This window comes from Pantherophis guttatus, chromosome 2, assembly GCF_059756535.1.
Source record: "Pantherophis guttatus breed Tessera chromosome 2, ASM5975653v1, whole genome shotgun sequence".
Lineage (NCBI taxonomy): Eukaryota > Metazoa > Chordata > Lepidosauria > Squamata > Colubridae > Pantherophis > Pantherophis guttatus.
This window is the reverse complement of record NC_142064.1, coordinates 8,389,837-8,416,664: the sequence shown is the minus strand read 5'-3', so window position 1 is coordinate 8,416,664 and position 26,828 is coordinate 8,389,837. Positions and strand designations below refer to the sequence as shown.

The 26,828-nt window shown below is 43.6% G+C and overlaps 1 protein-coding gene across 1 annotated transcript; it reads left to right on the top strand.

Annotated features, from left to right (window-relative positions):
• The first annotated feature begins 918 nt into the window (after positions 1-918).
• SYT4 (synaptotagmin 4) lies at positions 919-22,936 on the top strand. Its single transcript, XM_060690783.2, has 4 exons — positions 919-1,372; positions 4,456-5,270; positions 17,363-17,483; positions 21,466-22,936. The coding sequence occupies exons 1-4, from the start codon at positions 1,339-1,341 to the stop codon at positions 21,771-21,773; spliced, it is 1,278 nt and encodes a 425-aa protein (XP_060546766.2). The 5' UTR covers positions 919-1,338; the 3' UTR covers positions 21,774-22,936.
• The last annotated feature ends 3,892 nt before the right edge of the window (positions 22,937-26,828 follow it).

The window sequence follows — 26,828 nt, the reverse complement described above, 5'->3', positions numbered from 1 at the left end:
GTGTCATATCTCTCCCTTTCTCACTCTCTCCCTTTTTTCTCTCTCTTTCCCTTCTTCCCTTCCTCCTTCCCTCTCTCTCTCCTCTCTCTTTCCCTCTCCCCGTCATATCTCTCCCTTTCTCTTTCTCTCTCTCTTTCTCTTCCTCCCTCCCTCTTTCTCCTCTCTCTTTCTCTCCTCTCTCCCCCTCTCCCCCTCCGTCATATCTCTCTTTCTCCCTCTCTCCCTCTCCCTCTCCCTCCCTCTCCCTCTCTTCCTCCTTCCCTCTCTCCTCTCTCTTTCTCTTCCCCCTCTCTCTCCCTCTCCCCATATCTCTCCCTTTCTCTTTCTCTCTCTCTTTCTCTTCCTCCCTCCCTCCCTCTTTCTCTCCTCTCTCCCCCTCTCCCACTCCCTCTGTCATATCTCTCTCTTTCTCCCTCTCTCCCTCTCCCTCGCTCTCCCTCTCTTCCTCCTTCCCTCTCTCCTCTCTCTTTCTCTTCCCCCTCTCTCTCCCTCTCCCCCTCCCCTCTCTCTGTCATATCTCTCTCTTTCTCAGTCTCTCCCTCTCCCTCTCTTCCTCCTTCCCTGTCTCTCATCTCTCTTTCTCTCCCCCCTCCCCCTCCCCCCTCTCTCTTTCTCCCTCTCTCCTCAGCCCCGTCTTCCAGGTTTAAGACTGCCAGACTGGTGGCAGCAAAAAAACAAAACAAAACAAAAAAAACAAAAACAAAAAAAAACCCCGCGAGGCAGGGTTGGCCCTAGAAATTAGCATTGCTATCTACGCCCGGCTGAGAATGTGAGCTAATCTCCTGCAGCAGAGCCGTTAAAATAATTGATGAATGTGGGCTGGTGTGTCTCAGGAGTGGAGGAGTGCGTGGGGGGGGGGGAAGGAAGGAGGGAAGGAAGGGGCGGGGGAGGAGGTACTGATTTCACTCCGGTAGCGTCAGAATTGCGTCAATTTGGGTTTCAACCACGTCTTCGGGCTCCGAGCTCGGTGAGTCAGAAGACCCGAACCAGCGGACAAGGGCTCACGAATCGCTGTGACGGAGGGGAGCACCCGATCAGGCCTGCCCTCCCTTCAGTCTCTCTCTCTCTCTCTCTCTCTCCCCCTCCCACCCGCGTTTCCTCTCTCTCTCTCTACCTCCTCCTCCTCCTCCTCCTCCTCTTTCCCAAACCTTCCCGGATCTTTCGGGCTGGTGTCGGCATCGCGTCGGGAAAGAAGTCTCCCCCTGTTTTGGTTGGTGGGCTTGCGCGCGTCTTTCCTTTTGCGCCGGGATCCGCCGGAGGGAAAGAGAAGGGAAAAAGAAACCTTCAGCACCTTGGACAGCGCTTCAGCACCTTGGACAGCGCACGCGAGCAAACAACATGGCTCCGATTACAGCCAGCAGAGAAGAATTTGGTAAGAAAGATATATATTTTTTTTTAAAAAAAATATTTTTTAAAAGAGAGAAATGACAAAAATGCGAATCCAGGTGGGTTTCATTCCTGCCCCCCCACTCCCCACTTCTCAAGCAAAGTAGATGACTCTGCCATTTTGGGCTCCTTGGGGACTTTCGACCCTTGGAAGCGTCAGGCGTGTTTCCACTTTGAGCTTGGAAGATGGCTTGTCTTCGCCTCCCTTTCCAAGCATCTATGGGAAGATGGGTGGATTGGGCAAAAGTTTGCGCCTCCTCCTCCTCCTCCTCCTTCTCTTCTGCTGCTTTTAGACTGTTCAGATTATTCCTTCTTCATCCTTCGGTCTTCCTTCTCCCGATGTTGCGAACAGAATATAAGGACCGGGGAGGAAGGTAAGGGGGGTTTGAGGACAGGGAAAAGATGGATTTGCCTCGATCTTTGTTAGAAGGAAGCCGTGATCGAGACGAGGATGAGTCATTTCAAACCTCTCCTCTACATGCTCTCGGAAAAATGGTCATAATCGCTTCTGTTCGTACAAGGGTAGCTACCAGACACTTAAAAAAAGATTAGTCATCCATCTCAACATTCATATCGCTGTGCCTTTCTACCTCTCCTCTAAGCAGATGTCTGTTTGCCTCTTGTCATAAGTGTTGTTTCTTGGATAATAATGCCCGTAAAGTGTTATCTCATGCTTTTAACTCAGTGCAAGATTTCAGAAAGAAACTTAAAGTGGCTGCTTTGGCTCTGAAAACCTGAAAATCAGAACAAAATCATTGGTATTTCTCCTCTGCTGGAATGCTGAATAAATAACCTCTTATTTTATTTTATTTTTTTGCATACCTACATAGGTTTCTTTTTTCAGATATTTAAGTGTGGGGTAGATGAGTGAGTGAACATTGTCTCATTGATTGTCTTTGCCATGCAATGCTCTCGGGGTACCACCTATAACACATAGTATTGTGTTATAAACTCCTGATGGCCTCATTTTAAACTCCTGATGGCTTCTTCTGGGACAATGGGATCATTCCTAAGCAACATATGTTATTGCTTCCATCCCTGGGTCAAGTTGTTCTTTTGGCTTCCCATGAAAATAAATCAGTTCAATGTTGACTTCAGTTTGCATGCAGAGAATGTGGAAGGGGGTCTTTTCATATTGACACTCTTGAAATCTGCCTTGCTCTTTTTTCCCGATAGCTCGTAGAGTCTCAAGTCAGCATCTCGTTCTCACACAGATGTTAGAATACCTAGGTGATCCTAGGAAAACAGCATCACAGCAGATGGTGTTCCCACTGGCGGTTAGGAGAGAGCACGATGAGTTGGGATTTCTTCTTGGTCCATCCCCTCATAGGTGCTTCTAATTTCATTTGCGACAGCTTGCTCACCTCATAATTGACTTTGGGAAGATAATTAATACCTGTAACTTTCTCCCAGGAACAATCCGCTGGGTGCGGGCTTCTAAACAGTACTTGCAAACACATTGGTTGACAATTAAAACCTGTTCAAGGGAGGTAATACCCACCTGAACTTCCTTGTAAGCATCTTATGGAAATGCCATTCCCTCACTGCTGATAAGTTGTCCCTCAACTGGAAGAGATGTTAAAAAGGGGGCGTGTGAAGGGAGTTAGTGACATAGAAAGAGGCTACAATGTAACTGACCCAGCGTCTTATCCCAAAGCAACATTTCCTGCAGACTAACGTACAACCATGAGTTGTCTTCTCATTGATCAACCCTAATCAAAAATGGGAAAGTCCTCTCCTCAAAAGACCAGAAAACCCTCATGCCAGAAGGGGATGCTTCCTAAAAATGACAATGGTCCATGCTCAACCCTTTTAATGCTTGCTTAGTAGGTCCATTCATTGTCTCATAATTTTAACAGAGGGGTGAGTCTGTTACTCTTCCCCCACTCAAAAGCGGAGTCCTTCTCTCCAATAAGAATCGTCAAGGACAGCATCCACTTCTCCTTTCCAGAAAATCCCCTGGCCAGAAAGAATACAGCACACATTTTCTTGCATACCTGTCCCCACGCATGAAAGACGCACTTCTTTTCTGCATCAATATTTCATGCATTCCCATTTTGCTAGGAGAAGGTAGACTTTCATTCGGATTGCTGTTGCCAGTGCCTGGCACTTAAACTTGCTCGGAAATGTTACTTATGGGCAGAATTGGATTTCCAATTAGTGGCATTCATTTGGCCCTGTGCTGCTTACTCATGAAATGCTAATGATCTCCTCGGTGTCCCACTTTTATCCGTACTCCAGATGTCATTGCAGCTTCCATGCTGTTTTCCCTATTGCTGTCTAGAATGTGGGCTTCTTTTCTCTGAGTAATGGAGAAGGGGAAAAAAAATCATAGTTGCTGTGCTTGTAGAAATAGAGACTAAATCCTTGTTCTTTAGGCACCTACGTTGCCGGAGACTTCTGAAAAGTCTCATCGGTTTCTCCTGCAATTAGAAAAGAAAATATAAACCATGCATATAAAAGATAATGAAATAACGGGGGAAAAATAATTATATATTATCTATATTAACACTCAGCTTCATATCAGTATGCCAGACTGGTGGAAAAGCTCATAAAAGTTAACATTTTCGTGCTGTATTATAATCTCTTCTATAAAAGGTTTGTATAAAGATGAAGTTTCTTGAACATAAGGGACAAAGCAAAGACTGGTGTGAAAGTGAACATTATAGGAATAATATATTTCAAATCTTTTTTTTTTTAAATCGGCCAGATGACAAGGCAAATGTGAAGGATGTTAGAGGGAATCAAACGTCTTTGTACACTTAGTGAATCCGTAACTTCATCTAGGAAACCCACAAAATTTAATTGCTCCAGGCTGTTTGTTACAATCATGATTGTTAAACTCTATTTCTTTCCATCATGCATGCATCTGGAGAAAAATCTCCAGATGGAATTTTTTTTTCATAGATACCTGCAGGGGGCACAAAATGAATATGCTTTCTCTTAGTATATTGTACAGTCGAATTGCTTCACTCTATCATTTTGCCGGGTTCTTGCTAAGTTAACTATCACTTGTGAGCTCTGAAGTCCACCGTTCATATGTTTGTTGACATTTGCTTTGATTTGCAGATGAAATCCCAACCGTGGTTGGGATCTTCAGTGCCTTTGGGCTGGTCTTCACTGTCTCGCTCTTTGCTTGGATCTGCTGCCAACGCAAATCTTCAAAAGCCAACAAGACTCCTCCTTATAAATTTGTCCATGTGCTGAAGGGGGTTGATATTTATCCGGAGAACCTCAACAGCAAGAAGAAGTTTGGCGCAGAGGACAAAGGGGAAGCCAAAAACAAGCCTATCATGACAAAGACGTCTCTGCATCTTGACCTGGAGAAACAAGATCTGAATGGCAACTTCCCAAAAACGATCCCTAAAGTACCAACTTCTTCAGATGTTGAGGGCTTTACTCCAAAACTCTTTCCTGAGAGGGAAAAAGATTCGGCATCTCCTGACAGCTTGAAGTCTACCACCTCAATATCTTCTGAAGAAAAGCAAGATAAATTAGGGACTCTCTTCTTCTCCCTAGAGTACAACTTTGAAAAGAAGGCTTTCATGGTGAACATCAAAGAAGCAAGGGGCTTACCAGCCATGGATGAACAATCCATGACTTCTGATCCATACATCAAAATGACAATACTGCCAGAGAAGAAGCACAAGGTGAAAACTCGAGTGCTGAGGAAAACCTTAGATCCAGCTTTTGATGAAACTTTCACCTTTTATGGAATCCCTTATACTCAAATTCAAGATCTGAGTCTCCATTTTATGATTCTGAGTTTTGACCGGTTCTCCCGCGATGATGTCATTGGAGAAGTCCTGTTTCCCTTATCAGGAATCGAGTTGTCTGAAGGAAGGATGCTGATGAACAAGGAAATCATCAAGAAAAATGTTAGGGTAATTTATCTTATTTATTCTTTCTTTTCCTCTGCCCCTCCTTAAGAAGTATTTTGAAGAGGTGAGTTGTACAAATAGTAGTATCATATTGACATTTTGAAGAAATGAATGAACTAAACATTCTAAACAGGTTAAAAGTATTTGTAAATCAATATTCTGTCTATGGAGATTCTCTATCAACCAGGTTAAGATAGCCCTAAGTGGCTAAGATGCTGAGCTTGTCAATTGAAAGGTCGGCAGTTCAGCGGTTCGAATCCCTAATGCCACGTAACAGGGTGAGCTCCTGTTACTTGTCCCAGCTTCTGCTAACCTAGCAGTTCGAAAGCACGTAAAAAATGCAAGTAGAAAAATAGGGACCACCTTTGGTGGGAAGGTAACAGCGTTCGTGAGCCTTTGGCATTTAGTCATGATGGCCACATGACCACGGAGACGTCTTCGGACAGCGCTGGCTCTTCGCCTTCGAAATAGAGACGAGCACCACCCCCTAGAGTCAGGAACAACTAGCACATATGTGCGAGGGAAAACTTTACCTTTTTAAAGGTGCTTTACCAAAAGACAACTGGACTTTTTCGGGGTTTTTTTTTTTTTCATTGAAAATGTTTCAAGGAAAATGTCCAGTTTTGCAGATGAGAAGTGAAACGTTTTCAAGGGCAAAAAACAAAAAAACAAGACTGTCCAATTTTGGAAAAGCACTTTTGGAGTAAACCAATATTCTCTTTTCACTTATATCAGGCCAGGCAAGAAAGGAAACGATTTATAATACAATAACTCTTGACTGAATCTAAGTCTCACTTTCCCGATTCCTGCTTAGAATTGAGCGCACGTGTTTGGGCATTTAAGATAACAAACCCACTTTCAGAGTTGTGTACAACATAGTGGGATAAGCCATGTCTTCGAATATTACAAGGTGTTTTAAATGAGCCAGACCACAGGTCGATGTCGATGGCAGCAGCTCTCCAAGGGATTGCAGGGATCCAACCTGTAGTTAATGATTCATCCTCCCTGTAGTTAAAACTTAGTTTGATGACCCTCTGTGCTGACTAACAGGAATAGACCCTGCAACGAGCCAAATTCAGTACAGGAACTTGCATCAGCACAAAAGAAAAAAAACCCCACAGGACATATTTTGTGTTATCAGCATCAAGGCATCGAACTCAACTCATCACAATAGAGCAGCTCTCTTATGCTCTGATTGATTAGAGTACGGGGGCCATAATGCTGAACTGTTTAATAGCGCTAAGAGTGGGCTCACAGATTTGGCAGGATCAGCAATAATTCGGACATAACTCACGCTGGTGACAGGATAAAGGAAATAATCTACCGGCTGAGTTTTACGAGCCTCCTTTGTAAGACAAACTCATTTCACAGGCGGCGAACTGGGAGAAACCTTGGTTCCTTCTCAAGCATAGTGTAGCAATCAAAGCCCAAAGACATAAGTCAATAGTTTACGAGCCTTGACAGGAACAAGAAATTAGACAACAATCCGCAGGACAGCTGTGGACTGTTGATTAAACTCTATCAAGAGGTAATCAGATCAACTGCTTTCTTCCACTGACACAGTGGAATGTTCATATTTTATTTGTGATTAAAAATATTGGAAGGAAATAAAATCCTAATTATAGACACGGTCCAGGGAAGTGGGCTAGGTCAGTGATGGCGAATCTATGGCACGTGTGCCAGAGGTGTCACACAGAGCCAGCTGCTCTTCTGGTTTTTGGTGTGCCAGCTGATCTTCATGGTGAAAATGCCCTGAAAATGCCCCAAAAGGAGCCTGAGAACGGCCCGAAAATGGCCTGAAAACAGCCCAGAAAACAGCCCGGAAAATGGCCTGAAATGGCCTGAAAACGGCCTGAAAAATGCCAAATAATAGGCATGTGTGTGCTGGCCAGCTGGTCTTCAGGTTTCTGGTGCTCTGGTGCGCACACATGCCCACACATGCACGCATGTTGTGGTTTGGGCACTCGGTGCTGAAAAGGTTCAACATCACTGGGCTAGGTACATCTCTTATCAAACAATAAAGCATGATAACAGAATAAGCACTCATGCCCTCGTCACTTCCCGTCTGGACTACTGCAATGCTCTCTACATGGGGCTCCCCTTGAGGAGCACCCGGAGGCTCCAACTGGTGCAGAATGCAGCCGCGTGGGTACTTATGGGGGCGACATGGCGCTCCCATGTAACACCTCTCCTACGCGAGCTGCATTGGCTTCCAGTGGTCTTCCGGGTGCGCTTCAAGGTACTGGTTCTCATCTTCAAAGTGCTCCATGGCTTAGGGCCCGGTTATTTACAAGACCACCTTCTGCCACCGATAACCTCCCACCGGCCAATCCGCTCCCACAGAGAGGGTCTCCTCAGGGTGCCGTCGGTCAGGCAATGTCGACTGGTGACCGTCCCCGGGGAAGAGCCCTCTGGAATGAGCTACCCTCAGGGATACGACTGATCCCGGACCTCCGAACCTTTCGCCGGGCTCTTGCCATTTCTATTTCGGCAAGCCGGGCTGGCTTAAAATTTTTATTGGTGAATTTTATGGGTAAGGGGTTTTAAATTGGGGAAAGCCATTAGGGATTTAATTTTGTTTTAAATGTATTTTAATGTTTATATTGTATGTTTTTTAATCTTGGCTGTTCACCACCCCGAGTCTTTCGGGAGAGGGGGCGGTATAAAAATTTAAAAAATAAATAAATAAATAAATAAATAAATAAATAAATAAATAAATAAATAAATAAATGAGTTGGAAGGGACTTGGAGGACTTCTAGTCCAAGCCCCTGCTCAGGCAGGAAACCCTGCACCATTTCAGACAAATGGTTGTCCACTTTCTTCTTAAAAACCTCCAGTGATGGAGCACCCACGACTCCTGGAGACAAGTTGTTCCGCTGATTCATTGTTTTAACTGTCAGGAAATTTCTCCTTCGTTCTAGGTTTCTTCTCTCCTTCATTCGTTTCCATCCATTGCTTCTTCTGGTGCTTTGGAGAATAGTTTGCCTCCCTCTTCTTTATGCCAACCCTTTAGATGTTGGAACACTGCTATCATGTCTCCCCAGTCCTTCTTTTCATTAAACTAGACATACCCAATTTCAGCAACCATTCTTTATATGCTTTATCCTCCAGTCCCCTAATCATCTTTGTTGCTCTTCTCTGCACTCTTTCTAGAGTCTCAACATCTTTTTTACATCGTGGTGACCAAACCTGTATGCAGCATTCCAAGTGTGGCCTTACCAAGGCATAATAAAGAGATATTAACACTTCACGTGATCTTGATTCTATCCCTCTGTTAATGCAGCCTAGAAGTGTGTTGGCCTTTTTGGCAGCTGCAGCACATGGCTGGCTCATATTTAAATGGTTGTCCACTAGGACTCTAAGATCCCTCTCACAGTTATTACTATTGAGCGAGGTACCAGCTATCCTATACCTGTTTTTTCTTGCCTAAATGTAGAACTTTAATTTTTTTCACCGTTAAATTTCAATGTTCAATTCTTCTGTATCTTACGCCTATCTTCTGCAGTGTTGGCTATTCCTGCCAATTTGGTGTCATCTGCAAATTTGATAAGTTCCTCATCCATCCCCTTGTCCAAATTATTGATGAAGAGATTGAAGAGTACTGGGCCTAAGACAGAGCCTTGGGCTACCCCGTTGCATGCTTCCCTCCATGTAGATGCCGTTCCATTGAGTACTACATGTTGTCACCTACACATTAGAAATTACAGAATACTCTATGAATTGTAATAATGAGTATCACCACCCATGCAAATGCCACACGAATCTTAAACACATTCAGGACAGGATAAGGAATCAAAACTCAGCATATTTTACCCTCTTTTCCCTTCTTGAGTATCAAAGGAATATTTGCTAAACAAACTCCCCCGCTAAATTCTAGATCTATAATGAGAACATCTATAAGCGTTCAAAATGAAAATGGTATAAGGTATAGCATTTTCTTTTTAAAGTCTTATAGATGTTCTCATTATAAATCTAGGCAGGGGTGGGCTTCAAAATTTTTAGCATAGCCATGATGTTATTTACGGTTATTTACGGGACCGCCTGCTGCCGCAAACGGCCTCCCACTGGCCGGTACGCTCTCACAGAGAGGGACTCCTCCGGGTGCCGTCGGCCAAACAATGTCGGCTGGCAGCCCCCAGGGGGAGAGCCTTCTCTGTGGGGGCACCTACTATATGGAATGAGCTCCCCCTGGAGATACAGAGAATCCCGGATCTACGCACCTTCCGCCGCGCTCTCAAGACCTTTTTATTTCGCCAGGCTGGTCTGGCCTAACCTTTCCCATTCTTTTTTAATGTAAATTTTAATTTGTTGTTTTTCACCCTCCCAGAGCCTCCTTGTGCGCCCTGCACTTATCTGCATCCAAAACAGGCCACGTGGGAACTTCTGGGAGGGGTGGGGTGGGAGGAGCCAGCCAGGAGTGGGATTTGGGGGTTCTCCAAACTGCACAGAATCTTAGTTAGAGGTTCTCCCGAACCCCTGCGAACTCCCAGCAGTCCCACCCTTGGATCTCGGATTTAGTATGTGACTTTGCTTACCAAATATAAGATATAGAAAGTAAGGGAGATGATCTTAAAGGAAATATTCAGGAACCGATACCTAGACAAAAAAACAGTCCAGAGTAATGAGATCATATTTCCAAGTGAGTCAGACAGATGCTTCCCTAATTAACTGAAATATCAGAAGGGGGAGGGAATATAGCACATGCAGAATACAGAATGACAAGAGTTGGAAGGAACCTTGGAGGTCTTCTAGTCCAACCCTCTACTTGAGCAGGAGATCCCATACTCCAGACTCCATTTTTGTACTCTATCTCACTTAATTGTTGTTTTAGTCTTCCTGGGCACTTGATTTTCTGGTCCGGTCTACCTACTGGGGCTGAAGACAGATCATTCTGCAATAAAAAACTAAGAGTATTATTAGTTTGGAAAGCACAGTTTAATAAAATAAAAATAAATAAATAAATATCTGGTTTTTAAAATAGATTTTAACTAATTTCAACGGGTGACAGTACATGGCTTATTTTGTTGGAGTTGAGCTTGATAAGAGACTTCTATTAAATACCAACGTTATATGCTTGAGTGAGATGTTGAAATTATATTTTGAAGAAGGCAATGATAAACCACTTTAATGCTTTTGGGAAACCATTTCAGAATAACAGAACAAAAGAGTTAGAAGGGATTTTGGATGTCTTCTCATCCAACACCCTCCTCAAGCAAGAAACCCTATACCACCACCCTCTTATCTCCCTCTCTTCTTCTCTCCCTCCCTCCCTCCCTCCCTCCATCACACTCACACATTCACACATACCCACCCACCTATCTATCTATCTATCTATCTATCTATCTATCTATCTATCTATCTATCTATCTAAAGCACAGGAGTCCAGGAAATTCAAATGAATATAGGTTGATTGCATGCTAATGCTCTCTACAAGAATCTGAACTACTAATGGTGAAAGGAAATTGGCAGTAGATAAAAGTCAATGGGTGGGCTGGACTTAGATCTCTTGTGGGTGTGAAGGGACTTGAGTCTGATGATGTGTTTGACCCCTCCCTTGGGCTCAGCCTGGTCATCTCCTACAATCTATCATCTCCCTCCCTCCCTCCCTCCCCTCCCTCTCATCTATCTTCTATATCTATCTATCTATCTATCTATCTATCTATCTATCTATCTATCTATCTATCTATCTATCCTCTATCTCTATCTCTATCTCTCTATCTCTCTATCTACCTATCTATCTTTCAATCTATCTTTCTATCCATGCATCCATCCATCCATCCATCCATCTCTCTAATCTCTATCTCTCTATCTCTCTATCTCTCTATCTCTCTCTCTATCTTTCTATCTATCTTTCCATCCATGCATCCATGCATCCATGCATCCATCCATCCATGCATCCATGCATCCATGCATCCATCCATCCATGCATCCATCCATCCATGCATCCATCCATGCATCCATCCATCCATGCATCCATCCATCCATCCATCCATCTAATCTCTCTATCTCTATCTCTATCTCTATCTCTATCTATCTCTATCTCTATCTCTATCTCTATCTCTATCTCTATCTCTATCTCTATCTCTATCTCTATCTCTATCTCTATCTCTATCTCTATCTATCTTTCTATCTATCTATCTTTCTATCCATCCATCCATGCATGCATCCATGCATCCATCCATGCATCCATCCATCCATCCATGCATCCATCCATCCATGCATCCATCCATGCATCCATCCATGCATCCATCCATCCATCCATCCATCCATCCATCCATCCATCCATCCATCTATCATCTATCATCTATCATCTATCATCTATCATCTATCTATCTATCTATCTATCTATCTATCTATCTATCTATCTATCTATCTATCTATCTATCTATCTATTTCTCTGTCTGTCATCTCAGCTATGCATGTTGGCAAAGAGATGATAATTCCATAGACTATAGGACTAAACTCAGATTCTGGGTCATTTGAGCCAGATGGCATCATCCATTTACTGATGGAATTTTACAGGAAACTCAATACTACCTTCTAAAGAATAGCCCAATATTAAAAGGATTGCCAAAGGTGAGTTGGCTGTTGGAGTGGGTTTAGAAGGAGAGAAGAGCAAAGCATTCTGGGTAGGGTCTTGATATCCAGAAAAGGATAGAATTTGCTGGGGACCCGAACACCTCATCTATTAGAATATGACTTTATCATATGCTAAATTTGTACAGAGCACTTCTGCCTGATATTATCTGTGGGTGTGGCTAAAGGAGTGTCAGAGTGACAGTAGCATCATCGTAGCATTGCCACATAAGCCCCGCCTCTTTTTGATGGGCATCATGACATTGCATGCATGCTCCAAAGTTGCAGTGAGATGCAACGATGTATTGCTGTAGCGCTAAAGAGGCATGAAAAGTCACATCCGGTACATCTTCAACTTGCCGTGGTGCATCCCTTAGGATTTTATCTTGACTTATTTTCCTTCTTCCTAAATTGGTACGTGGCAAAGTAAGAAAAATAGGCTTGTAAATTGCAATTGTAGTCAGTCACCTAGGCAGATCAATACACATCTGTTGTAGCAGCCTTGTTTATGCACCATATTTTCATCCTTTAATCGTTCCATCCTAAACTTTAAGGTATGAATTTCACCCTTGGAGAAGCACGGTATTTAAGATGAGGCTGATCAAAGCGAAAGGAGTATCTCTAATGATTAATGAACATTGGGTGATTATCAGTTGATTCTGCTGTGCCTGATGATTAGTGGATATTCCTGCTTGAACATGCATATGAGAACACAGAATATTAGTTTAACTGTGTTGATCTAAATGATTAATGGGTTGTGCTAAATCATTAACTACCCAATGTTGCATTCTTGAGAATTCTCAGCCAATGTTGGGAAAACTACTACCTGTCTGGGCAGAAATATTTCAAAAATATACTGCTACTGGAGTTGCTGAAGTTTATTTTCTGCTAAATCATCATTTATACTAGCCAAAATGTTATGAATCGAGTTAATTGGGATTAGGGGTGGGCTTCAAAAATTTTAGCAAGGGGTTCTCTGCCTGGTTGCTGAGTGGGCATGGCCATGGTGGGCATGGCTTAGTCGACCTCCTGCACCATGGTGGGGAGGGGGTTCTCCCTCCCTGGGCTCTGGAGGCTTTTTTTGAGCCTCCAGGAGTGCAAAAATGGCCTCCCTAGGCTCCGGAGGCCTCCTGAACTTCCAGTAGGCCCATTTTTCACCCTCCCCAAGCCTCTGCATGCACCCTGCATCCAAAATGGGCTGTGTGGGGACTCCTGGGAGGGGTGGGTTGGGCAGGGCGGGGACATCCAGGAGTGGGATTTGGGGGTTCTCCGAACTTCACAGAATCTTAGCTAGAGGTTCTCCCAAACCCCTGCGAACTTCCCGCAGCCCACTCCTGTTCGGCATCTCAAAAACATCCTCGGACAAAAATTAGTATCGATACATTGTCTTCATCAATAGTGGACTATATAAACTAATATATAAATGAGAGCAAACACCACTCCCTTCTAGCACTGATGATGTTACCTAGATGGGTAATGAAATGTTTGGAAAAAAACAACACCAAGTATCCTGCAGGTCAACCCTGAGCTACAAATATTGTCATCAATCAATCAATCAATCAATCAATACAGCATATTCTGCCTTCCAGTAAATCCAATGACAAAAACTTGGATTGTAATGGCTTTGAATATTGCCTATTATTGCCATGGATACAATCGATAGAATCTGCTAATTCTCTAGCACAAATTCCCAGTAGTCCATTAAACTTCAATTGGCCAATCAAAAGAAGCAGCATCCTAAAAGATGCAGGCATCGGTTTTATTATTATCATCAGGAGTTCTGGCTCCAATTCTAAATATTTTCTTTGCCCCACTGAATTGCACATGGTTTATGACCAGATCAATATCTTTGATATCAAGGTTGCAAATCAGCTTGGAAATATCTTCAGCTTTAAGTGGCAGCCCATTTCCTATTAAAATCCCAAATCTAATACATGTTTCAAAGCTCAGGCAACCAATATCCCGACTTGAGGACCTGCCAGTATATTGACTTTGGGATAATTGCTTTCAAAAGATCAAGCATCAAATCAAATTGCTTCGATGTGTAGCAAACAATATTCCCATCTAGAGTGTTTTATGGCTTTTAATCCATTTCTGACCTGAAGAGATGAAGCTTGTTTGGCTTACATTTCCCGGCTTATATATTTTGTTCCCACAAGGTGACCATATTATTTTCTGTAAAATCTGATTTGTAGCTGATATTTTCTTGGGTCCATTGACATGTTAATTCATCGCCTATTATTTGCGATGACATTTGGAGAGATTGGTTCCGATGTTTTGTTCTGTAATGGAGGGTTTGAAGTTATCATTTCATTTTCTCAAGACAACAGAACAGCAGAATAAGACAGGAGGAAGAGACCCTGGAATTCTTCTAGTCCAACCCAGGGGTGCTATTCAGCAGGTTCTGACAGGTTCTGGAGAACCGTTAGCGGAAATTTTGAGTAGTTCGGAGAACCGGCAAATACCACCTTTGGCTGGCTCCAGAGTGGGGGTGGGAATGGAGATTTAGCAGTATCCTTCCTCTGCCATGCCCACAAAGCCACGCCCACCAAGTCACACCACACCCACCAAGCCACGCCCATAGAACTAGTAGTAAAAAAATTTGAATTCCACCAAGCAGGAGAACTTGGCCTATACCATTTCAGACAAACACACACAATTTCTGGAGGTAAACTGTTCCACTTATTAATCGTTCTCTCTGTCAGGAACTAAGTTCTAGATTTCCTCCCTCCCTGTTTAGTTTCCATTCATTGCTTCTTGTCCTTCCTTCTGGTATTTTGGAGAATAGATTGACCCCCCTCTTCTTTGTAGCAGTCCCTCAAATATTGGAACACTGCTATCATGTCTCCCCTTGTCCTTCTTTTCACTAGAGTAGGCGTATCCAATTCCTCCAGCCCCCTAATCATTCTTATTGCTCTTCTCTGCACTCTTTACAGAGTCTCAACCAGGGGTGAAATGCTCCCAGTTCGGACCGGATCACCCGATCCGGTAGCGATGGAGGCGGGTGGTTCGGAGAACCAGTAGCAAAAATCCCTGCCCCCCCCAGGCCCAGCTGAGCCGTGCGATCATCAGAGGCTTTTTTTCTTTTAAATGGCTCTGACGATCCAAAAATCCAAGGGTTTTTAACCCTCTGCTGATCAAGGCAACTCATCTTGGATCGTCAGAGTCATTTTTTTAAATGCCTCTGACGATCCAAGCTCTGACAATCCCAGCTGAGTTGCCTGATCGGCAATCAGGCAACTCAGCTGGGATCGTCAGAGCCATTTAAAAGAAAAAAAAGTTTGTTTTCTTTTAAATGCCTCTGACGATCCAAGCTCTGATGATCTCAGCTGAGTTGCCTGATCGGCAGAGGGTGACAATCAGGCAACTCAGCTGGGATCGTCAGAGCCATTTGAAAGCATTTTTTTACAACCTCTTCACCAAAGAGGTTGTAGAAAAAATGGTTTTAAAAGTTAAAAAAAATGGCCACACCCACCCAGTCACATTACCCCCCCCCCCACCAAGCCACGCCCACAGAACCGGTAGTAACAAATTTTAGATTTCACCCCTGGTCTCAACATCTTTTTTTGCAATGTGGCCAAAACTGGATGCAGTATTCCTGGTGTGATCTTACTAAGGCTTTATAAAGCAGCATTAATGCTTCATGTGATCTTGGTTCTACATTATCCCTCTATTCATGCGGCCTAGGATGGTATTGGCTCACTCACCGAGTGATATTGTCAATGTTTTGAAATATGAGTTTCAGGTAACAGTTTTCTGTCTGATTTAGGGAGTTTCAGAATTATATCGCAGTTAAGTAAGTGAAAGGAGTTAAAGGTGGCTCAAATATATAAAATATGAGTGAGTATTCAAAGTTAAATGATGCATCATAGCCATCTGGTGAAATCTAAAGGTCAGAACAGGTAGTTTTCGAGTTACAACCATTTGCTTAATGATCGTTCAAAATTCGATAAGGGTTTATAGAATTCACAGGGGTGAGACTTGGATTTCTTGTGGCTGCACAATGATTCCAAACTGATGATGCACTTAACCCCACCTTCTTGCTCAGTCTGCTCGTCTCCTACATGCACACTATTATAGAAAGATTCCCTCCATACACACACACACACACACACAGAGAGAGAGAGAGAGAGAGAGAGAGAGAGAGAGAGAGGGAGGGAGGGAGGGAGAGAGAGAGCGCTACTTGTCATCCAATTGAGGAGGGCCTGGTTTGCTTCAAACATCTCTCTCAAATAAAACATGGCTTAAATATGACTTGGCAAGTTCTCTAAAGCCAGCTACGGTCGTTCAAAAATGTTGAATTGCAAAATTATGACATTGCATACTATGTGAACCCAATCGTGGTAGCTTATTCAACAAATTGTGCTTAAAATAAAAGCAGTATCAGGAAGAAAGGACTGATTGACCCAATCCATGGTTTGAAATCAATTCCAGATTGGTCATGGTTTCTCAAGTGTTCATGTGTTATGTCTAGTAATCAAAAAAGGGAGATGGAGATACATTAACTTAATTGGGCCAGATTTACTAGAACTAGCTTGTTGCTTTGGTTTCAGTTGTAGATTAACAAATCTTGGTTTCTAGAGGATCAGACCCATGATTATCACTTTGGGTTGTTTGTAAAAATAATAAAGGTGGGATACAAACAAACAAACAAAAATAGGAAGAGATAGAGATAGAGATAGAGACAGACAGACAGACAGACAGAGACATAGATAGATAGATAGATAGATAGATAGATAGATAGATAGATAGATAGATAGATAGATAGATGATGGATGGATGATGGATGGATGGATGGATAGATAGATAATGGATGGATGGATGGATGGATGGATGGATAGATAGATAGATAGATAGATAGATAGAGATGGATGGATGGATGGATGGATGGTAGGCAGGCAGATAGGCAGATGATAGATAGACAGATAGATAGATAGATAGATAGATAGATAGATAGATAGATAGATAGATAGATAGATATGGATGGATGGATGGATAGATAGACACATAGATAGATGGATAGATAGACACATGATAGATGGATAGATAAATGGATGGATGGATGGATAGATAGATAGGGCTAGATGGATGGATGGATGGATGGATGGATGGATGGATGGACAGACAGACAGACACATAGATAGATGGATAGATAGATGGATGGATGGATGAATGAATAGATAGATGGATGGATAGATAGATAGATAGATAGATAGATAGATAGATAGATGATAGATAGGTAGATAGATAGATAGATAGATAGATAGATAGATAGATAGATAGGGCTAGATAGATGGATGGATGGACAGACGGACAGACAGACAGACAGGCAGGCTCAGAGACACAGAGAGACAAACAGATGGAGATTCATCCATCCATCCATTCTCCAAACTAGAAATATTTTGTTGCTAATGACAAAGTCAGTTTACAAATCGGAATATTGCAAATCGGTCAATCTCTGGATTTGAAGTAGCTCTAAGCATTACAACTTAACGAACGTATATTTTTAATTCTGCAGAAATCTTCTGGACGTGGTGAATTGCTGATCTCACTTTGTTATCAGTCTACAACAAATACGCTGACAGTGGTTGTTTTAAAGGCGAGGCATCTACCTAAGGCTGATGTTTCGGGATTATCAGGTAATTTGAAAAGGAGACCACATGCAATGACATTGATGGATTCTCAGCTGGTGAGGACAAGGGCAGGTTGAACCTAGAAATTTACAAATTACAGAGAAGCAAATGATTTTCTGTAGATAGGAACTATCCTTGTTTTTTCTTGTTTTTTTTTGTTAAAAAAAAGAGCTGCTTTTGAAAAGGGCAGATTTATGAATTTATTTTGGGTGGCGTTATACTGTAAGCCTACTCTAATTCCCAGAGTGATAAATTCACACTAAAACCAGGTTAAGTGTGAACACAACAATATTTTATGCCTCTGTGGGAGAAGATAAAATGTGACATGAATTATGAAAACCGTTCTAGATCATCCACATGCATTATTGTTCTATGTTGGCTCTGCCTATATGCTCTCATTTCCAGAGTTATTCGCAATAACCATTCAGACCAGGGGTGGGTTCTTACTTATCTTTACTACCGGTTCGCATCATGTACGTGCATGCGTAGAAGCTTCTGCACATGTGCAGACTACGTATGATGATGTCCGGGTCAGTGGGCGGAGCCTCCCATCAGTTTTTCTAATGGTTCTTGCAAACCGGTCCAAACCGGGGGCAACCCACCACTGATTCAGACCCAGAAAATATGGGGGCTGCCAAACACCCTTAGAGATGTTGTAGGCAGGGGTGGGCTTCAGCAATTTTAGCAAGGGGATCTTTGCCCGGTTGCTGGGTGGGTGTGGCCTAGTCAGCCTACTGCACCACAGCCAGGGGAAGTGTTTTTGCCCTCACCGGGCTTCAGAGGCTTTCTTTGAGCCTCTGGGAGGGCGAAAACAGCCTCCCCAGGCTCCAGAGGCTCTTGGCCTTCCCAATTTTCCAGTAGGCCCATTTTTCGCCCTCCCTGACCCTCTGCACGCACCCTGCACTTACCTACATCCAAAACAGGCTGTGGGGGACTCCTGGGAGGGGAGGGGAGGGGAGGGGTGGGTGGGGCGGGGCCCACCAGGAGTGGGATTTGGGGGGTTCTCTGAACTGCACAGAATCTGTTCTGTCCCCGTTCCACTCACGCACCCCCACAGACAGCCCAGCGTTAATAAGCCACACGACCAAATTCTTTGAAAATAAAGCTGGCAGCAACCCAGTGGCTAGCTGCCAATTCAGACTTTACTCACACAAAACAAAGATTAGACTGCCAGCATTCCAATAAAACAGGCAGAGTTTTCAACAATACAAGGATTAATCCAAATGCAGTCCGATAAAGCAGGCAAAGTCCAGGAACGCAGAGATCATGGATTATTTCTAGTTTTTGCTCGTCACAAACTGAACCGGCCACCACACCCACATTTATACCCTGTGGGGTGTGGTCCAGTGACTCAGCTAATCTCTGGCATGCCTTCCCCTCTGCTGCGCACGCTTCTCCCTGCGCCTCTGGCGAGGGTCCAGCCAGCACATATCTCCTTCGTCACTGTCCACCTGTGGCTGCGGGGACGTGCTTGGCTCTGAGCCTACCTTTTGGCCTTCGGTGTCCTCCGGAGGCATTGCCAGAGAGGAGGGTCCTGGAGAGGGAGGCCTTGCCAACTCCTCTCCCTCACTCTCAGAGTCTGCATCTGTCGATAGTCCAGGCTCAGGCAACGGAGCCACAACAGAATCTTAGCTAGAGGTTCTCCCGAACCCCTGTGAACCCCCAGTAGCCCACCCCTGTTTGTAGAGTCTGCTCTACCACAGGGGTCCCCAACCCCCAGGCCATGGCCTATTTGGAATCAGGCCATGTGAGAGATGGGTTGACATGCATGCATGTATTCTGAGCTGCCACTCATGCGAGTGAAGCCATGTGTGCATTGTCCTGCCGCTTGTGTGGTCTGGTTCCCCTCTCCCCACTCCCAGCTGGGCCAGTTGGAGACCACTTCTCTACTATACAAAATACAATCTATTGCAGCCTCTCTCATTTGAGGTTCTGTGGAAATTTAGGGATTCATGAAAGATTGCCATGGGTTCTCCAAGAGATTAGGATTTGCCAAATCATCACCATCATCATCATCATCATCATCATCATCATCATCATCATCATCATCAATTTTGAACTTTGAATGCCATACAATGCTAGTTAACAGAATAACAGAGTAACAGAGTTGGAAGAGATCATGGAGATCTTCTAGTCCAGCCCCCTACTCAAGCAGGAGACCCTATATCATTTCAGACAAATGGTTGTCCAGTCTCTTCTTGAAAGCCTCCAATGTTGGAGCACCCACAACTTCTGGAGGCAAGCTGTTCCACTGGTTAATTGTTCTAACTCTCGGGAAATTTCTCCTTAATTCTCAGTTGATTCTCTCCTTAGTTTCCATCCATTGTTTCTTGCTCTGATGGGAATTTTTATGTGCCATGACTCAATGGCAGATATAATAACTTTAATGCATGGATTTCCGAGACCTGAACATTATTTCAAGGGTTCCTCCATGGTAAAAGGGTTCAGAAAGGCTGCTCTGTAGAATAACAATGCATATTTTTCCTTGGGTTCAGAATTTGCCTCCAGAAGTTGTGATGGGCTCCAACACTGGTGGCTTTTAAGAAGCGTTTGTACAACCATTTGTCTGCAATGGTATAAGGTTGGACTAGAAGACCTCCAAGCAGTGGTGGGCTGCGGCTGGTTCAGACCGGTTCGGGCAAACCGGTAGTTGCAACCTGCAGATGGCCCCGCCCACCCGTGCACAATCCCGTCCTATATCGTTATTGCGGAAGGCACGCATGAGCGAATTGCCATGTTGTTTGACACAGCACACATGCGCCGTACACATTGTTGTGACTCCAACCCCCGAGCCCATCTTATCGGAGGGAGAAGACTCCGAAAGTGAAGGAGAGGAGTTGGCCAGGCCTCCCTCTCCAGGACCCTCCTCTCTGGCAATGCCTCAGGTGTCTCCCGAGGGAGAAGAGATTGGCCAGGAGCCAGGTATCTCCGAACAGTCGCAGTCGGACAGTGACGGAGATAAGTCTTGGCTGGATCTATGCCAGCGTCGGAGAGACAAGCATACGCAGCAGAAAAGGAGGCGTGCCAGAGATTAAGCTGAGTCACTGGACCACACCCCACAGGGGATAAAAGAGGGTGTGGTGGCCAGACAAAACTAAACAACTAGCGAGTCGCATTGTATCTCTGAAACTACGTTATCTTGCCTGCTTTGGATTTAATACGGACTGGATTTGACAATTCTTTGACTTTGTGTATTTGTTTTGGTTTATCAGACGGAGGAGGAACACCTCCCTCTGTGAGTAAAGTTCTTGGCAAGCAGCTACTGGGTTGCTGCCAATCCTGTTATCGAAGGAATTTATTGTCTGCAAGTTTTATTTAACCCCTGGCTGACTGTTTGTGTGCGTGTGTGAGACAGGGACAGAACACGCATGCACTCACATTATCAGTGCTGGACGAAACGGTTGTTACAGTAAGTGATGCCCACTTCTGCCTCCAAGGTCCCTTCCAACTCTGTTATGCTCTTAACTGTTACCTGTTGATAAAGACTTTGAGTCCTGTATGGAAGAGGCTATGGAAGAGAAGACACATGAAAGTTCCAATCCCTGAACTGACCTTATTTTTGGCAGTCTAAGTCAGGGATGTCAAACTCGATTATATTGAGGGCCGCGTCAGGTTTGTGTTTGACCTCGGTGGGTGTGGGTGTGGCCAGGGTGGGCATGGCCAGCATGATGTCACTCATGTTGGGGTGCGCTTGTCGTGGCCCTAGTGCTCTGCCAGTGAAAACGGGCTCCTCAGCTCTGTTTTTGGCTGCAACAGCCTTCTGCAACCCTCTGCCAGTGGAAATGGAGCTCGGGGAGGGGGCATGTGTGACCCTCCCATGCTCCGTTTTCACTGGCAGAGGCACCACAGAGCACTCCTTTGCTGTTTCTAGGGCAGCCCCGTGCACCAGATCTAAGGACCCCGTGGGCTGGATCCCTGGGACCCCTGGGCCTTGAGTTTGACCCCCACCCTGGTCCGAGTCAACCGTTGAATGTTAATTGTCTTTCAGACCCGTATGTCAAAGTCAACCTTTACCATGCCAAGAAACGGATCTCCAAAAAGAAGACGCACGTCAAGAAGTGTACCCCCAACGCGGTGTTCAACGAACTCTTTGTCTTTGATATTCCCTGCGAGGGTCTCGAGGAGATCAGCATCGAATTCTTAGTACTGGATTCAGATAGGGGCTCCCGGAACGACATCATCGGCCGGTTAACCTTGGGGGCTTCAGCGGAAGGCACGGCGGGAGAGCATTGGAAGGAGATCTGCGAATATCCCAGGAGACAAATTGCGAAATGGCACATGCTGTGCGACGGCTAAGGAGAGGAAGAAGTTGGACCTTTTCAAAGAGAAATCCCATAGGCAAGGATTTGTTTTCTTTCTTTGCAATGTATAATCACAGGCTTGTGCTCTTGGGGGGGGAGGGGTGGGGGAAATCTTTATTGTTATTGTTATTGTTGAGACCGGATCGAACTATCCCAACAGAAGGCAACTGACATTTTGGTTGAGGTTCTCCTCTTCCTCCTCCTCCTCCTCTTCTTCTTCTTTCTTTTTTCTTTTTTTTTTGCAAAAATCAAACCATCATCTTGTATCACAGGTTCGTATTCTGCAAGAGAACACACCACTTTAGAGACACATCCAGTACTATAACCACAAATTGAAACTGGTTTCTTTCTATTTTTTTTTTAAACAAATGGATTAGGAATCTTAGATCATCGTTGTCACCTAGATGATACGACAGCCTCGTTTTGATACATGCTCGGTAGAGAAACACCTGTGTTCTTTGTAAAGTTGAAAACCATGAAGCGAATTAATGGAAAAGGACTAAAACAAAAAAAAAATGACGCGAAAACGGGAAGGAAGTTCATCCTTCGATTTGCTTCTTTTTTTCCCCACCCGCTTATGAAACCGTAAGGGTTCATTCATACTTTAATACAAAGAGCTGGGATTATTTTTGAACATTTCATATTATTACCAGCCTAACCTGTTCCTTTCCCAACTAGGAGGTGACATCTTTTAGACTTTACACAAAGGAGTAAAGATAAAGTAAAGGAGAATGCATTTTTGAGATACATGCATTCAGCAATTATACTACTATATCCTTGGTAGGGTTCACTTTGTTTAATCAAGGGCTTAGAAGGGAATATAGGTGGTGTAAATTTTACTAGGAGGTTAGGGAGGTTTGTGCTTTTACATATAGCCTATGGTGATTTTTTTTTAAAAAATGCATTTATTTTATCCTCTCCTCCCCCCACTCCCCGCTTCCAGCATAATACACGTTTCTCCCCCAGATCTAACCAGGTGAATATACTGTAGAAAGTTATATAAGATATTGCTCTTTTTTTAACCTGGTATATTTTGAAACAGCTCTGGATCAAACTGAAACTTGTTTCTATTTGTTTTATTATGCTAGACCTAAAAACAAAAAGCAAACAAAAAAAAAATTAAAAAATTCTAAAAAGAAAAAAAAAACAACGAAAAAAGTTAGGATATACATACCAAGCACTGATTCTTTTTAAAAACGATGCCATTATCACTGGGTAAATATGGGATTTTAGCAGAATCGGGCTTGCGGTGAGCTTTTACACCTCGTGCTAACTCACATTGTAGATAAGCTGTTTTGCTGTAGCAATTCAAGTAGCTCCATGCAGGTACTCCTCGACTTACGACCACAATTGAGCCCCAAATTTCTATTGCTGGGTGAGATGTTTGTTTTGCTCCATTTTATGACTGTTCTTGTCACTGTGGTTAAGTAATTCACTGCAGGTGTTAAACTAGGAAGATGGTTGTTAAGTGAATCTCCCTTCCCCATTGTCAGAAGTTTGCAAAAGGTGATCACATGACTCTGGGACATTCCTAAATATGAGCCACTTGCCAAGTGTCTGAATTTTGTTCGGACCTAGGCTTCCTTAGAAAGCATGAAGCAAAGTCTTAAATTTGGCCAAACCTCTTTTATTTAAATGACTGTGAATTACTGTCATTCACAGTCAACAAGGTTTTGGCAAACAGTCTTTCAGAGGAATGTTTATCAACACCCACCATATCTCACTTGGAATGCTGCCAGAGAACCAATTTCCAAACGCAGGGCAAGGCCAAACTTGGAACAGAGTCTATTTGAGTCACAAACAGAACTTTCCAATCTTGAATCGAACAAATGAACTAATTGCTTCCTGCAAAAGCCCACGTCCCGTTCACTCCTCTTTTATGTCCTATGAGAGGGGCCAATTATCTCCAAGGTGTGGCCTTACTCCCAAGTCGACCCTGCTTTCTTAATTAGTCTTTTCTTCTGGCAGCTCTGCGCATGCGCACACTGGGAACGGGCTTCAGCTGTTCCTCTGCCTTGCTGCTGTCTAACTCCCTCTCTGCCTCCAACGCAGAGCCCTCATCCGAGCTTTCCTTAGCCCCCAGGACTGGCCTAAGTTCCTCCCCAACCTCCTCACTGTCCGATTCTGCTGCCAACTCCGCTGGCCGGCGGCGGGCCACAACAGAAATGCTGAAATGGGCGTAAGTGTGAAAAACAGTCATAAGTCACTTTTTTGGTGCCGTTGTAACTTTAAACGGTCACTAAATGAATTGTCATAAGTCGAGGACTACCTATATCATTTGTGCCATTGGGTGACTGTTGAAAATCAGAGGGGCGTAGTGTCAGAGCTATCCTGTCAATGCAAGATATATGCATCATACGATCATTATTATTTTTTTACAGGTATGAGTGGGTGGTATGGAATTAAGTTTAGGAACCTACCTTCCATCCAGTCATGTCAGCTCAAGGATGTGTACTTTCCTCCTACTTCCCTTAGGAATCTTCCTGACTAACTATTTTTAGACAGAGAAACCCAGATTGCGTGAGCTCCCGGTGGGCCACCTTCCATATCTGATGGGTTGGACATCATGTGGTGGGTACCAGAATGCACTGGCCAATGCAATTTACCATATTCTTCAGAGTATAAGACGCACTTTTCCCCCCAAAAAAGAAGGTGAAAATCTGGGTGCGTCTTATACTCCGAATGTAGCCCCGCCCAGCTTCTCAAATGGAGGTTTCAGAGGCTGAAAAAAGCATCAGAAATAAAGCTTCAGAAAAGAAGCCTCCAAAGAGAGCTTCAGAAAAGAAGCCTCCAAAGAGAGCTTCAGAAAAGAAGCCTCCAAACAGAGCTTCGGAGGCTTTTTTTCTGAAGCTGTTTCAGAGGCTTTCAGAGGCAGAAAACAAAGTTTTTTTTTGAAACCGAGTTTCAGAAGTTTCAGAGGCAGGGAAAAAAAGCAAAAAAAAGCAAGGCACAGAGCTCACAACCAAGGAACCTGTTCCTAAAATTCACCTCTGGGAACAGCTGATTGGGGGGATTCCGGGAGGCCGATCCACCTGCCAATCAGCTTTTTTTCTTATTTTCCTCCCCAAAAACTAAGGTGCGTCTTATACTCCGGTGCGTCTTATACTCCGAAAAATATGATTTGTGCAAAAAATGTACCCAGCTTGTTCACCCATGAAACTTACTTATATGTTTACATAGAAACTCTTTTAAAAACCGAGAGATCAGCACAATTGCAGTAGTCCAGTGCCCAATCCTATTCCTTGCAGGTGGGTGGAAAGACGTAATTCTTTATTCCAGTGAAATTTAGCATATCCTCCAAAATCACCTTTGGAGGCAGATATGGTTTAGTGCTAGGCAGAACATGTGGAATATTGCATGGGGCGAACACAACGGCCCATATTTTGAGGGGATCAGTCATATAGGTAGAAATCAATGGGATATAATTGTTCTGATTATGGGATCCTTCACACTGGAATATAATACTCTGTGGAAGGAATTCTCAACAAACTGTACAGCAGTGGCCAAAATTGTGGAACCTTTTTGGGAAAAGTGTATTTTCTAAAACTAGCTAATCACACCACTATTTTTTGGAGTAGTACCATAAAATTATATATCAATGGAAAGATAATTGAATCAAGAATGTAATGCAATCACTTTTATGAAGGATTTGCTATTAGAATAGCAGTTACAGTATAAAGAAGAAAAGTGAAACACGTAGAAAAAATGAGATATACAAAAATGATGACCATAGAAAAAAACGAGATATACAAAAATGATCCCCATATCAGTTAATACTTAGTTGGGTAACCTTTAGCATGAATGACGGCCTTACAACGTCTTCCCATGGAGTGAACCAAGCTTTTTAGTTCTGCAGCTGTTATGATGTGAAACCAAGATTGAATGATGGCTTCTATTAACTGGGTTTTATTGCTGGATCGCTTCTGACTAACCAGTTTCTTTAGTCGGCTCCATAGATTTTCAATTGGGTTAAGGTCTGGGTTCTTCCCAGGCCGTTCCAGCAGTGGAAAAGGATTATCTTGAACCCCCCCCCCCCAAAAAAGTGGCGTTATTAGCCATCAAACCTGCAAAATACACTTTTCCCAAAAGGTTTCCACAATTTTGGCCACTACTGTAGTGGAAACAACAAACCTGGAAATTTAGATACGCAGAGTTCCATGTTGAGAAATGGGCCATTCTACAAGAGATATGTCTAGTGAATGATTTGGAGAAGACAGTTGTGAAAGCAGTATGAATAAGGGAATGGTGGGATCCCTAGAGATATGCATGGAAAAAATAATAATAAAATTATCTTGACCTAGTTTCCATTGGCCTGTATTTGGAGTTTAAGACAACCTTAGTACAAGAACATAAACCTTGTTCCTTAGATAAAAGTGTTGCTAAAATGAGGGCATGTTCATTCAGGGATAGACAATATTTTGGTGGCAAGGACTACCCAATTTTTAGGGAAGCCCAAGGCCCACGAAATGTTGGCGACCTTTTCACATACGGGGATGGATCTTCGCTTTTAAGGGTCAGATGTCTATTTTTGGTCTTGCAATGCAATTTTTAATCCATTTCCCAACTGCAAATGGCAGGAGGCTGTGCGGTCATTTTTTTCAACAGTCATCGTCATAAGACCAGGAAAAGAAGATTTGGAGACCATGTGTGGTCTTGAGGGTGCAGGTTGATCACCCTTGATCTACGTCTTCTTGGCCGCACAACCTTTATGTGAAATTTTAGGTGCTGAGATGTTACTTTAGCCTTACAAGCAAAAAAAAAAAAAAATGACAAAAATGATTTGTGCGATTAGGGTCCCATACCCATGGATTTCAAGGAGACACAATGTCAACTCGCAAAGCATCCCTGGCCTGCTCTCAAGTTGCCATAGGCCAGGGGGGATAGGAAATTGGCAAAAAGGCAGCGAAAGACAGATGCACATTCCATGCTTATCTCTTTCAAGGCTGTATCCCAGGGTTACCTACAGTAGCCGGAGGGGAGTGACCTCTACAACCCACAAAATAGCTCCGTTGGAATGTGATTGATGAGACACCCTGGGGGGGAGGGGGGA

Coding starts and splice junctions, on each gene's coding strand:
- SYT4 (XM_060690783.2), top strand. CDS start 1,339: ATGGCTCCGATTACAGCCAGCAGAGAAGAATTTG. Junction 1,373..4,455: donor AGCCAGCAGAGAAGAATTTG/GTAAGAAAGATA, acceptor TTTGATTTGCAG/ATGAAATCCCAACCGTGGTT. Junction 17,484..21,465: donor TGATGTTTCGGGATTATCAG/GTAATTTGAAAA, acceptor ATTGTCTTTCAG/ACCCGTATGTCAAAGTCAAC.